The sequence below is a fragment of the Cervus elaphus genome, chromosome 19, assembly GCF_910594005.1.
Source record: "Cervus elaphus chromosome 19, mCerEla1.1, whole genome shotgun sequence".
Taxonomy (NCBI): Eukaryota; Metazoa; Chordata; class Mammalia; order Artiodactyla; family Cervidae; genus Cervus; species Cervus elaphus.
This window is the reverse complement of record NC_057833.1, coordinates 5,200,662-5,213,179: the sequence shown is the minus strand read 5'-3', so window position 1 is coordinate 5,213,179 and position 12,518 is coordinate 5,200,662. Positions and strand designations below refer to the sequence as shown.

The following is a 12,518-nucleotide window of genomic DNA, read 5'->3' as shown; positions in this document are numbered from 1 at the left end:
CCTGCATGTCAAACTGAGTATTTTTAAAAGTCATTTTATTTTTATATCATGGATCTCAAGCCTTCAAAACTAAAAGCGAACACATTAACTTTTACTCTGGCCTTTATCAATGTTTAGAAGTCTCCTTTATGAAACATACCAAACACTGTAAGTAAAACTTGGAAGGAAAAAACAGCTTCCCAGAGGAAGGGTGACCAAACTGTGTCTGAACCTGGGTTCCCACAGGTCTGAGAAATACTCAGGAGGATCAAACTGAGACAAGTTTACTCAACTTGCAGTTGAGTAAAGTTTACTCAACTAGCTATGCATTTACTTTAATTAAAAGATTAAACACATAAAATCTGTAATTTCATTCTACTTAGAGGAAAGCTAAATATTTGATTTTTAAGGTGATGCCATGTCAATGCAAATCAGATATAATAAATAGAGCAGATGGTACACAGATGATAAAATTTCAGACATGAGTATCATCTCCACTTTTCAAAGCACCAAATGAAATTTGAAGACTTTTTTTTTTTTTTAATAATAATCAAAAATACTGTTCAGCATTTGTTTTTCAAGGAGTCACTACAGAGGCAGCTCCCAGCCCTGAGCAGTGGGAGTGGCACCCCCAGCTCCATCCCCAGAACTACACTCAGCTTCTCAGCATGAAGATGTCAGAGCTGCGAACTGGGTCTGGGAGCATCTCTGCTTTATCTCAATTCATGTGCATCCGTTAGCAAGATCTGCTTCTACTCCAGACTTCCCTGGTGGCTCAGACGGTAAAAGCGTCTGTCTACAATGAGGAAGACCTGGGTTCGATCCCTGGGTTGGGAGGATCCCCTGGAGAAGGAAATGGCAACCCACTCTAGTACTCTTGCCTGGAAAATCCCATGGACTGATAGGCTACAGTCCGTGGGGGTCACAGAGAGTGCCACTCCATTAGCAAAACAACTACTTCTACTTTGTTGACTACTCCAAAGCCTTTGACTGGATGGATAACAAATAAACAGTAAGAAATTCTTCAAAAGATGCGAATACCAGACCACCTTACCTGTCTCCTGAGAAACCTGTATGCAGGTCATGAAGCAACAATTAGAACCAGACATGGAACAACAAACTGGTTCAAAACTGGGAAAAGAGTACATCAAGGCTGTATATTGCCACCCTGCTTATTTAATTTATATGCAGAGTACATCATGCAAAATGCCAGTCTAGATGAAGAACAAGCTGGAATCAAGACTGACTGCTGCGAGAAATATCAATAACCTCAGATATGCAGATGACACCATCCTTATGGCAGAAAGTGAAGAGGAACTAAAGAGTCTCTTGAAAGAGTGAAAAAGGAGAAAGTGAAAGAGGAGAGTGAAAAAGCTGGCTTAAAACTCAACACTCAAAAAATGAAGATCATGGCATCCATTCCCATCACTTCATGACAGATAGATGGGGAAACAATGGAAACAATGACAGACTTGATTTTCTTGGGCTCCAAAATCACTGCAGATGGTGACTGTAGCCATGAAATTAAAAGACACTTGCTCCTTGGAAGAAAAGCTATGACAAACCTAGACAGCATGTTAAAAAGCAGAGACATTACTTGCCCAACAAAGGTCCATATAATGAAAGCTATGGCTTTCCCCAGTAGTAGTATATGGATATGAGAGTTGGATGATAAAGAAAGCTGAGCGCCGAAGAATGGACGCTTTTGAACTATGGTGTTAGAGAAGACTCTTAAGAGTCCCTTGGACTGCAAGGAGATCAAGTGAAGTGAAGTCAAGTCAAGTCACTCAGTCGTGTCTGCCTCTTTGCGACCCCATGGACTGTAGCCTACCATGCTCCTCTGTCCATGGGATTTTTCAGGCAAGAATACTGGAGTAGGTTGCCATTTCCTCCTCCAGGAGATCTTCCTGACCCAGAGATTGAACCCGGCTCTTCCGCATTGTAGGCAGACACTTTAATGTCTGAGCCACCAGGGAAGTCCCAAGGAGATCAAACCAGCCATAGAGCACCAAGTCTGACGGATTAAATACCATGAACTTATCAGTGATAAGGAGCCACAAAAAGGACACGGGCATGCTTGGGTTTTAGAAAGATCCTACTCACGGGTGACTGGACGGCAGCTATTATGGGTGGGGAAAAGACTGGAGGCAGGGAGTACGGGCCAAAAATGACTTTGAGTTTGGTGAGAATCATAGATAAGAAATATTTAGGTATTAAAAAAAAAAACAGATTTTAGTGATTGACTGGATAGTTATGAGACAGTGAATCAGAATTTAATGTTTTATAGCGCTTGAGTGATCCATGGACAACAGTACCAAATAAAAGGGACTTAAGGTCAATCGGGGCTTTCAGGGGTTTTGTTTCATTTTGATAATGATAATATACATATCTGATAATGAGCACGCTGTCTAAGGACAAAGGGAAGAGAAACTGGTAAAGTAAGTAAAGCTGACGATGTCGGTCCAGAACTGGCAGAGTATGGGAGATCCAGGCTCGTCCTCCAGGGAGACGTATCATGACTGCATTAAACCAGAGGACTACGTAAGAAAAGGAAAGGATCCCTGGCAACAACCTGTTAAAGAAGGCAACAGTCCAGAAATTAGCCACCTGGGCTTCCCAGGGGGCACTAGTGGTTAAAAAAACAAAATCTGCCTGCCAACGCAGGAGACACAAGAGAGTTGGGTTCAATCCCTGAGTTGGGAAGATGGTTGGAGGAGGCCATGGCAACCCACTCCAGTATTTTTGCCTGGAGAATCCCATGGACAGAGAAGCCTTTGCAAACCCTGGTCACAAAGAGTCAGACACGACTTTAGTGACTTAGCACTCAATGGCACTCAGAAATTAGAGACAAACAGCGTGCTCACCTGGAGAAAAATTAGGAGGCCCAACAGCACCAAGTCCAGGTTGGGGATGTGTAAGCCTAATTCCTGGAGCAGAAAGGGAACCAGCAAGCCTCACGGTCCTCGCCCCCCAGAACCGGGTGAGGCTAGACAGGAAAATCACTCAGGCTCAAAGGAGACAGCTTTGAGGTCCTTTCAATCTCTCATCTCATTTGACAATGATCTTGGCCTTTGCTGGTCAGGACACTCCAGTAAACACGCACTTAGAGTCTCCTCACTCCTTCCCCCGGCACTCAAAGTGGGACATGTTCCGGTCTGCTTTACTCTCAAATACTTTCTCAGTTTTCCAACACTCTTCAAGGAGTTAGTGAGGCCGTGTGAACTACAACTTGGAAATACGTCCCAATAAATACAGAAGCTATTCTTACAACAGCCTCACAGTCAAAGGTCACAGCCAGGCATGGGAAAGATCCTGCCTCCTGCTGCTAGCTGGAGCGCTCACTTACCAGATCGGTTGCACTCGCTCACGTTCACTCTTGCTCACTGGCTCTCACTCTCCCTGTCTCTGCATCTGTCTGTCTGTCCGTCTCTCTCGGTACCCAGTTTCATACCGGTTACTGTTTGGTCGAGCCTGGATCATTTGTCACCCTAAACGCAAATCAGACTGAACTCACACAAGCACAGAGGAGAGAGCTGGGCTCCAGAGAGGACTGGACATCTGTGGTACTTGACGTTCAAGTCCTTGGCGAGATGTCAGCATTTCACAGAGCACTTTAAATGTTTCATTTGAGAGCTAATGCAGCATTCCCCACTGGTCAACAGCAGGAGTCCAGGCAGAAAGCAAAGCAGACTTCCCTCAACATCAGATGTTACACCCAGTGGCTGAGCCAGTCTTGCCTTCAGAAACCACAAGAGACTGGATAAACTGGTAAGTAGAAAAGCCCATCCAAGGCAGAGTGTATTTAAAGAATATTTGTGATACCACTGTAAAATGGCCCTTTTGCGCTTATGTCCTAGATTCCTTTTTATAATAGACAGAGTGACAGATTTACAGGTGAGATTTTACTTTTCCAGGTTCCAAGACTAAACTAGGTTCAATTAATTTTTCTCTGTAAATGTTCTTTTTAATTGCATGAAGCAGGATTTTCTTTCACGACCTTATGCACAGGCTTTTGTAAACTCCTGTTTTAGAAACTTTATCTTATTGCTTGTAAAATATAAGACAGTGTTGTGTGTCTGTGGATAGTGAGTTAAAATCAGTTTTGGAAATGGTAAAGAGCACAAATACAGCTGGGCTATGATGTAATCCTCAGAGCTGAGGGAATCCAGTAAAGAACTAAAATACTGGAGGGGAAAAAAACAGGTTTGGTGTAACAGCACAAAAGGCCACAACCCCACTGAAAACTGAAAGCAAAGATGAAATACTTCATGCAAGCGAGCATTTTAAGTCTTCTCTGAAGCGCTAAATGCCTGGGCTACCTGTGTGGATTGAAGGGTGAGTCCCATTTGATTTTCGGGAATTTTAAGAGCCTCAGTTGCTGTTTTAATTTTAGCTTGTACTATATGTCTCAGAAGTTTTCTGTTTGTTTTTTTTTTAATGGAGTGTTTATTATAAGCTCTCATACATGAAATATTTTCTACTTTGAAACTCCTCACATTAATAATAATTTACATTCCCCAGCCAGTATTAATAGTGTTACACAGAATCCCCCAAAATAATTCAAATATTTCACTAATGACTTCCTTTCTAAAAATTTAAAGAAACTGAATTGCATAGATTCTTTCCTCACAACATCTGTTATTTGCCTTTCGGTATGAATTTCTCACACAAATCTCCTTTTATTTATTTTTCCTCTTTAATTCAATAAAGGGGAAAAAATATTTTTAATGGAGGATAACTACAATGTAGCGTTTGTTTCTGCTCTACAACAATTTGAATTAGTTACATGTATACACGTAACTCTCCTTCTTGAGCCTGCCTCCCAATACCCCCATCCCACCCATCTAAGTGGGAACAGAGCCCTGAGCTGAGATCCCTGTTATATAGCAGCTTTCCACCAGCTATTTTACACACGATGGTGCATATATATGTCAACGCTATTCTCTCCATCTGTCCCACCCTCTCCTTCCCCTGCTGCATCCGCAAGTCCGTTCTCTATATCTATGTCTCTACTTCTTTCCTGCAAAAAGGTCATCAGTACCAGTTTTTCCAGATTCCATACATATGAGTTAATGTACGATACTTGTTTTCTCCTTCTGAACCTCACTACAACTGACTCAATTTCATTTCTTTTTTATGGCTAAGTAATATCCCATTGTAGGTATGTACCATTTCTTCTTTACCCTTTCATCTGTGGATCAACATCTAGGTTCCTTCCATGTCCTGGCTATTATAAAATGTACTTCAGTAAACATTGGGATACATGTATCTTTATGAATTATCATTTTCTCAGGGTATATCTCTAGTGGAGAGTTTGCTGTTTCTTATGGTAGTTTTATTCCTCATTTTTTAACTAGGAATACTTTTCATACCTTTTTAACTAGGAACACCCTTTAACTAGGAATAGTCACCATACTCTTCTCCCTAGGGGTTGCATCAATTTACATTCCCACCAACTCAGGGGAGTTTCCTTTTCTACACATCCTTTCTAGCATTTATTGTTTGTAGACTTTTTGATGATGGCCATTCTGATCAGGGTGAGGTGATATCTCATTGTAGTTTTGATTTGAATTCCTCTAATAGTGAGTGATGGTGAGCATCTTTTCATGTTTCTATTGGCCACCTATATGTCTTCTTCAGAGAAATGTCTGTTTAGGTCTTCCACTTATTTTTTGTTTGGGTTGTCTGTTTTCTGTTATTGAGCTGCATGAGTTGCTTGCACATTTTGGAGATTAATCCTTGGTTAGTTGCTTCATTCGCAATTATTTTCTCCCATTCTGAAGACTGTCTTCTCATCTTTACAGTTCCCTTTGCTATGCAAAAGCTTTTAAGCTTAATTAGGTCCCATTTGTTTATTTTTTATTTCCATTACTTTAGGAGGTAGGTCAAAGAGGTTCTTGCTGCAATTTATGTTCAAAGAGTGTTCTGCCTATGTTTTCCTCTAGGAGTTTTATAGTTTCTGATCTTACATGTAAGTCTTTAGTTCATTTTGAGTTTCTTTTTGTGTATGGTGTTAGAAGTGTTCTAATTCATTATTTTAGATGTGGCTGTCCAGTTTTCCAAGCACCACTTACTGAAGAGACTGTCTTTTCTCCATTGTATATTATCGCCTCCTCTGTCAAAGGTAAGGTGCCCACAGATGTGTGTGTTTATCTCTGGGCTTTCTATTTTGCTCCAATTACTTATATTTCTGTTTCTCTGCCAATACCATGCTGTCCTGATGACTGCAGCTTTGTAGTATAATCTGAAGCCAAGAAGGTTAATTCCTCCAGCTCCATTCTTCTTTCTCAAGATTGCTCTGGCTAGTCAAGGTCTTTTTTGTTTCAATCCAAACATTAAAACTTTTTGTTCTAGTTTTGTGAAAAATGCCACTGGTGATATGATAGGGATTGCACCAAATATGTAGAGTGCTTTAGGTAGTAGAGCCATTTTCACAATATTGATTCTCCCAATCCAAGAATATATTTCTCCATCTGTTTGTGTCATCTTTGATTTCTCTCATCAGTGTCTTATAGTTTTCTGCATACAGATCTTTCGTCTCCTTAGGTTTATTCCTAGGTATTTTATTCTTTTTGTTGCAATGGTGAATGGGGTTGTTTCCTTAATTTCTCTGACTTTTCATTGTTAGCTATAACAATGCAAGGTATTTCTGTGCATTAATTTTGCATCCTGAAACTTTATGAAATTCGTTGATAAGCTCTATTAATTTTCTGGTGGCATCTTTAGGGTTTTCTACATATAGTATCACGTCATCTGCAAGCAGTGATTGCTTTACTTCTTCTTTTCCAACCTGGATTCCTTAAATTTTTCTTCTCTGGTTGCCATGGCTAGGATCAAAACTATGCTGAACAACAGTGATGAGAGTAGGCATCCTTGTCTTGTTTCTGATCTTAAGAGGAAATACTTTGTTCTCACCACTGAAAATAACGTTTGTTGTAGGCCTATTATACATGGCCTTTATTATATTGAGGCAGGTTCCTCCTATGCCACTTACTGGAGACTTTTAAATAGGTGTGGAAAACTATCAAAAAGCTTTGTCTGCATCTATTGAGATTATCGTATTTTTTTTTATCCTTCAATTAGTTAATACAGTGTATCACATGGATCAATTTGTATAAACTGAAGAATCCTTGCATCCCTGGATAAACCCCACTTGATCATAGTGTATGATCCTTTTAATATGTTGTTGGATTCTGTTTGCTAATATTGTGCTGAAGATTTTTGCATCTGTGTTCAGTGACACTGGCCTGTAATTATCTCTTTCTGTTGATATCTTTGTCTGGTTTTGCTAACAGGGTGATGGTGGCCACATAGAATGAGTTGCTAATCTGTCCCTATTCCCACATGTACTTGCCTCCAATGTCCACAGCTGCCAGAGTCAGGGCATTTTCTTTTGTGGGAACACACTGCCCTTTCACACAATCCACAGACACAGTCTACCAGCTGACCTTGTGGATTTAATCTGCAGCTCGTGCAGGTGATGGAAAGGCTTTTGATGCTCTTCCTCAGTCGTTCGCCCCTGGAGCTCAATTGTGGTTTTATCCCCACCTCTATAGGTGGGCCACGGACAGGAGCCTGCTCCTGAGGCTGCCCTAGAGGACCAGAGTCTGCCGCAATGAGGACCGAACAGGGAGGTGGCATGCCTGCTTGGATCGTGAGGGCCCCGGCAGCACCAGTTGCACAGGGAAGCCAGAAGCCATCGGCTCAAGGGATACAGCTCTATCAGGAGCTTTTTCTAGCCTCTAGCAGCAGGCACACGAGAGGCAACCGTGGGTGGTCCTTCTCTCCTGCTAGGCAGCCAACGTGAGCCTGCAGGGAGAGAGCTTACAGTGATGGCTCCACCCCTGCGAGGGGCTCAGCAATAGTGCCCTGCCTCCAGGGCCGTCAAGCTTTCCTCCAAAGGCATTCCCTGTTGCGGATTTCCTTCCTCCCGTTCCCTCAGACCATCTCCCCATGATCAACAGCAGTCCTCACCCCAGGACTGCTCTCCACTCCCCACGCTCCAGCTCGAGCCCCCGCATGCACTGGTGGACATGCGTCCAGAACGCGGTACACAGGCCTGTGGCAGATGGTCCATGTGGCTCTCTATGCAGACTATCACAGATCAGCTGCTTCACTCTCTGATCCTTCAAATGCTTCCCTCTGTCCCAACCGACTTCCCTGGAACTCAGGAATCTCTCCCCTGCTTTAGCTTCCCACCCCTGGGGTGCAAGTCTGGTCCTGCTTGCTCTCCTCCTGCTTCTCACTTCTTTCATCCTACCCAGTCATGTGTGGATTCATACAGTCCTTCCTGGTGATCGAGGCTCCTGTGGTATTCAGCCAGTGTTCTGTGAGAACTACTGCATCTCTAAGTGCTGTCCAGGGCGTCTGTGGAGACAGATGCACTCCATGTCCACCCGCTCCTCTGCCAACTTAGACCCAGTTCCTAATGTCTTATAAGTTTTCATTTCCATCTTGATTGATTCTTCTGATTTCTTCCTCTGAGATTTCACATAACACTCTTAAGTATCAAGCATTGGTACCATTGTAAGCCTAATTAGTGGATGGAAAGAACAAGGTATGTAACTTGTGAAACTTATTCTATTGCTTGTTTTTCTAGAAAGTTGGGTAGTAAATTCCATAGAATCTAAATTAATAATTTAAAAACTTAGTTCATTTTTAACATCCATTCCAGTTTATTTCCCAGTCCAAAAAAAAAAAAACAATAAATACATCTTTTGCTAAGGAGCTCCATTTTCTGGAGAGATTGTAAGAATACTTCAACTGAAATAAGGCAGAGGTTTAGAACATATTTTGCCAATGACAAACATTGCCATCAAAAACTTCAGAAATCACTAAATTTAATACTTGCTATAAGTTGTGACTTCCTTCTTCATAAATTACTCTCTAAAGGAGTCTTCCCTAATTCAGTTTTATACCTATCACTTCCCTGCCAGCTTTCTCCACTTAAAGAAAGCATTCACAGGAGAAAATCTATCCACTTATATATATAGACCTTTAGACATATGGGCAGATCTCACACTTAACACAGTTAAAAAGAAGAGACTGGCTTTTGCAACTAATTCCTCTTTCCTCCGTTTGGGCCAACTGTCTGCAACAACTCATTCTGGGGAATAATGCTCCGTGGCCTTCTGCGCTTCTTCAACAGAAAACATTTCACTGGCTACTAGGCAGCATTCACACGTGTCATCAGATAGTTTGAGAAAGAAAAGCCATAATAAAAGTTTAATTTGTAAAACATAACCAAGATCAAGGCTTACTGACTTTTGGTCCTATGCCCTTTTATGTAACTATATAGATGTTCACTGTTCATGTGTAATTTTACTATAAACTATTTTAAATAAATCTGCATTAGCCATATGAAATTGACATTTTTTGCACATAAAATATAGTTAAATGTTAGCAATTTTATATGACTCGATCTAATAAAAAAGAAAACAGTGTTAGAAGGTAGCCCCAGCAATCAAAGGGTGAGGGAAACATCACTATTAACAACCTACATAATTCACAAAATCACTGAAGATTTTGAATGTGGATAATTTCATGGTTACTGCAGCCATGAAATTAAAGGGTACTTGCTCCTTGGAAGGAAAGCTATGACAAACCTAGACAACATACTACAAAGCAGAGACATTATTTTGCTGACAAAGGTCCATACAGTCAAAGCCACGGTTTTCCCAGTAGTTTTCACGTATGGTTTTGAGAGCTGGACCATAAAGAAGGCTGAGCACCAAACAACAGATGCCTCTGAATTGGGGTGGTGAAGACTCTTGAGAGTACCTTGAACTGCAAGGAGATCAAACCAGTCAATCCTAAAAGAAATCGTTGGAAAGACTGAATATTCATTGGAGGGACTGATGCTGAAGATCCAATACTTTGGCCACCTGATGCAAACAGCTAACTCGTTGGAAAAGACCCTGATGCTGGGAAAGATTAAAGGCAAAAGGAGAAGTGGGCAATAGAGGATGAGACGGTTAGATAGCATCACTGACTCAGTGGATTTGAGCATATTCCAGGAGACTGGTGGACAGAGGAGCCTGGCATGCTGCAGTTCATGGGATCACAAAGACTCAGACACAACTTTGCGACTGAATAACAAACACCACCACATAACTCATGTGCACTACTGAGATTTAGGACTTCTAATTATCCCTACAAGTACTCCTCTGTTTTTAAAGCCTCTGCACAGATTCTGTTATCAAAAGTGGGTATTTCCAGCAGCCAAATTACACTGAGAAAGAACTTCTGTCACTGGCTCTGTTTTACTGATTAGGAAACTGGAGTTCAGAGAGCTTTGGTGATTCAAACAGGATAGCACAACTAATAAAGTCCAAGGGTTGAACTTAAAAGGAAAAAGTCATCTGGCTTCAAATCAAATGCCCTGTTGCCTGCCCCATCCTGTCTCTGACCTAAGGAGGTAAACATATCCAATAAGAATTATGATTTATACACAAATAAAAGCTGGAGGGAGATAACAAGAGTATGTGAGACTGCTCTGCACCTTAACTAGGTATTTACACAATAATGGCAATAATCACATTTTATAAAACAATCAATATTATTGGGACTCGGGTTTTTAGAGAGGAAATTTTCCACTGTCGAAAAAGTAGGCACTTTTCAGACAAACAGCTGAATCTGAATCCACTGTGGGCTTGAGCGACATTTTGTTTTTTAGCTCCTTTGCCTCTGTGATCCACCTCTGCTCCATCACAATAAAACTATCACCCCAAAGAACTACTAAGACAATCAGACAGGCCAGTACCTGGTACCTTAGGAGCTACTCAGTAAAAACAGAACTCCTTCCTCTTCCTTGCTAGTATCTTACTAAGTTACAGGTAGTCCTGTCAAGAGTAAAATCCCACAGGAAATTTCTTGAATTGATTCGCACAGTCATCGGGCCAAGTAAGAAATCATAAAATAAGGGGAAATGAACAGTTCTCCCGATTTATCTCCTATCATTCCAACAGAAAACTGGACACTATGTCAGTATTTTAGTAGTGAGTACCTGTCAACAGGTCCACTGGCCACTAACTAACACCGGCGACCCCTGTAAACAAGTAGACCTGTCCCTCCAGCCCAGACCGGCAGGTCTGACGGCTGTGGAGTGTGGAGATCCAGGTCAGGGCCCATGAGCCCAGCAGGTGATGGTCCTACACAGAACGGGGGGGGAGGAACTAATGAGAGGTATTATTTGCTTAATTCATGCTTGATGGATGGATGGACAACCAAACAAGTTAACAGCCATATCAAAAAAACTCCAAAAAAAAAAAAAAAAAATTAAAGATTATCTGATGAGCAGGAGTTACAATGATAGGCAGAAGTTATATACATTTTTCATTTAGTCACTCTTCATAAAGATCTGGTGTCTTTTTTTGTTTTGGGATTTACAGACAGTCCATATATGGGATGGATTAAGAACTGACATAATAAAATAAGCTAACTAAACCCAAAAAATATTAGAAAATAGAGTAAAATATATTTTAGCCAAGAATTGTCAAACTTTGGTCTCAAGATCCCTTGAACAGTATTGAGAAGCCCAAAGCTCTTACGTTGTTATACCCTGCCATGTTTACTATATTAGAAATTTTAATTGTGAAATTCATAAAATATTTATTTTTAATTTGTTTTAAAGATAGCATTAAATGTTAACATTAAAAACACATTTCTGTGAAAAGTAATTATATTTTCCTAAAAGTTTTAGTGAGGAAAATGGCATGATTCTACATTTTTGCTCATCTCTTTAACATCTGGCCCAAGATTGTTACATTCTCACATCCACATCTGCATTGGATGAGTTTCAAAATGCAGTTTTAGTTAAAGTATACTGAAAAAATCTAGTTTCACATAGATATATTCTAAGAGGACAAGGAAGAAGTATTTTCGTGGCCTTCTGGATTTTCTTCTTTGGTGGTGTAGTTGCCACGTCGTGTCCGACTCTTCCAACCCCATGGACTGCAGCCCGCCAGGCTCCTGTCCATGGGGGTTCTCCAGGCAAGAATACTGGAGTGGGCTGCCATTTCTTTTTCCATCTTCTTTGGCACCACATCAAAACTCAAAATAGCAGCAGTTTCTTAAAGGTGGTTAATGAAGGAGAAACTAAATTTTTGTTACATTAAAATCCTTTAGTATAATTTAGTCTTTGAGGAAATCTTTTACCACTGCTAGATTTTATATCATATAATCGTTGGTCATTTGGAGAGGTACCTTCATCCAGAACTTTGAAGTATACTTTTCATACACAGTATCAAAAAATAATTATCATAGTGGCACTGATCTCCAAGTACTAGAATGTACTGCTATTTTTTTTCCTTGACTTGATTTTGAGAAAATGTCCACCAAATACCCAAGTACAAACTGCCAGAGTTTGTGGATCATTCTTTCCAGTAAAAATGGAGTTCCGTGAAAAAAGCACCTAATCTAGCTCGTAACTCACTCCCAAGTATTGTTCCTCTAGACCACCATCAAACATAGCAGAAGTGCTTTGCGAACTATTCTTATAATGCCACATGAAATATTTAAATATTTGTCAAATGGACAAT

The 12,518-nt window shown here is 40.7% G+C and overlaps 2 protein-coding genes across 17 annotated transcripts in view; one reads left to right on the top strand and one right to left on the bottom strand.

Moving 5' to 3' along the window:
• The window catches only part of MED12L (mediator complex subunit 12L), a 347,579-nt gene that overhangs the window by 181,969 nt on the left and 153,092 nt on the right, over positions 1-12,518 (bottom strand). The gene's annotated exons all lie outside the window — the stretch shown is intronic.
• Positions 1-12,518, top strand: part of P2RY14 (purinergic receptor P2Y14) — a 62,236-nt gene that overhangs the window by 26,764 nt on the left and 22,954 nt on the right. For 3 of the 12 annotated variants that reach the window (XM_043874768.1, XM_043874759.1, XM_043874760.1), the window contains exons 1-2: positions 3,337-3,747; positions 6,021-6,103. The exons of 1 other annotated variant lie outside the window; for it this stretch is intronic. Coding sequence is in view for 1 of the 11 variants with exons in the window: in XM_043874758.1 (XP_043730693.1) it covers positions 4,286-4,314; positions 6,021-6,103 (112 nt within the window). In the remaining 10 variants the exon portion in view is untranslated. Of the gene's footprint in view, positions 1-3,336; positions 3,748-4,179; positions 4,315-6,020; positions 6,104-12,518 lie in introns of those variants that run through there. 8 more of the 12 variants (XM_043874761.1, XM_043874764.1, XM_043874769.1 and 5 more) reach the window with 6 other exon arrangements.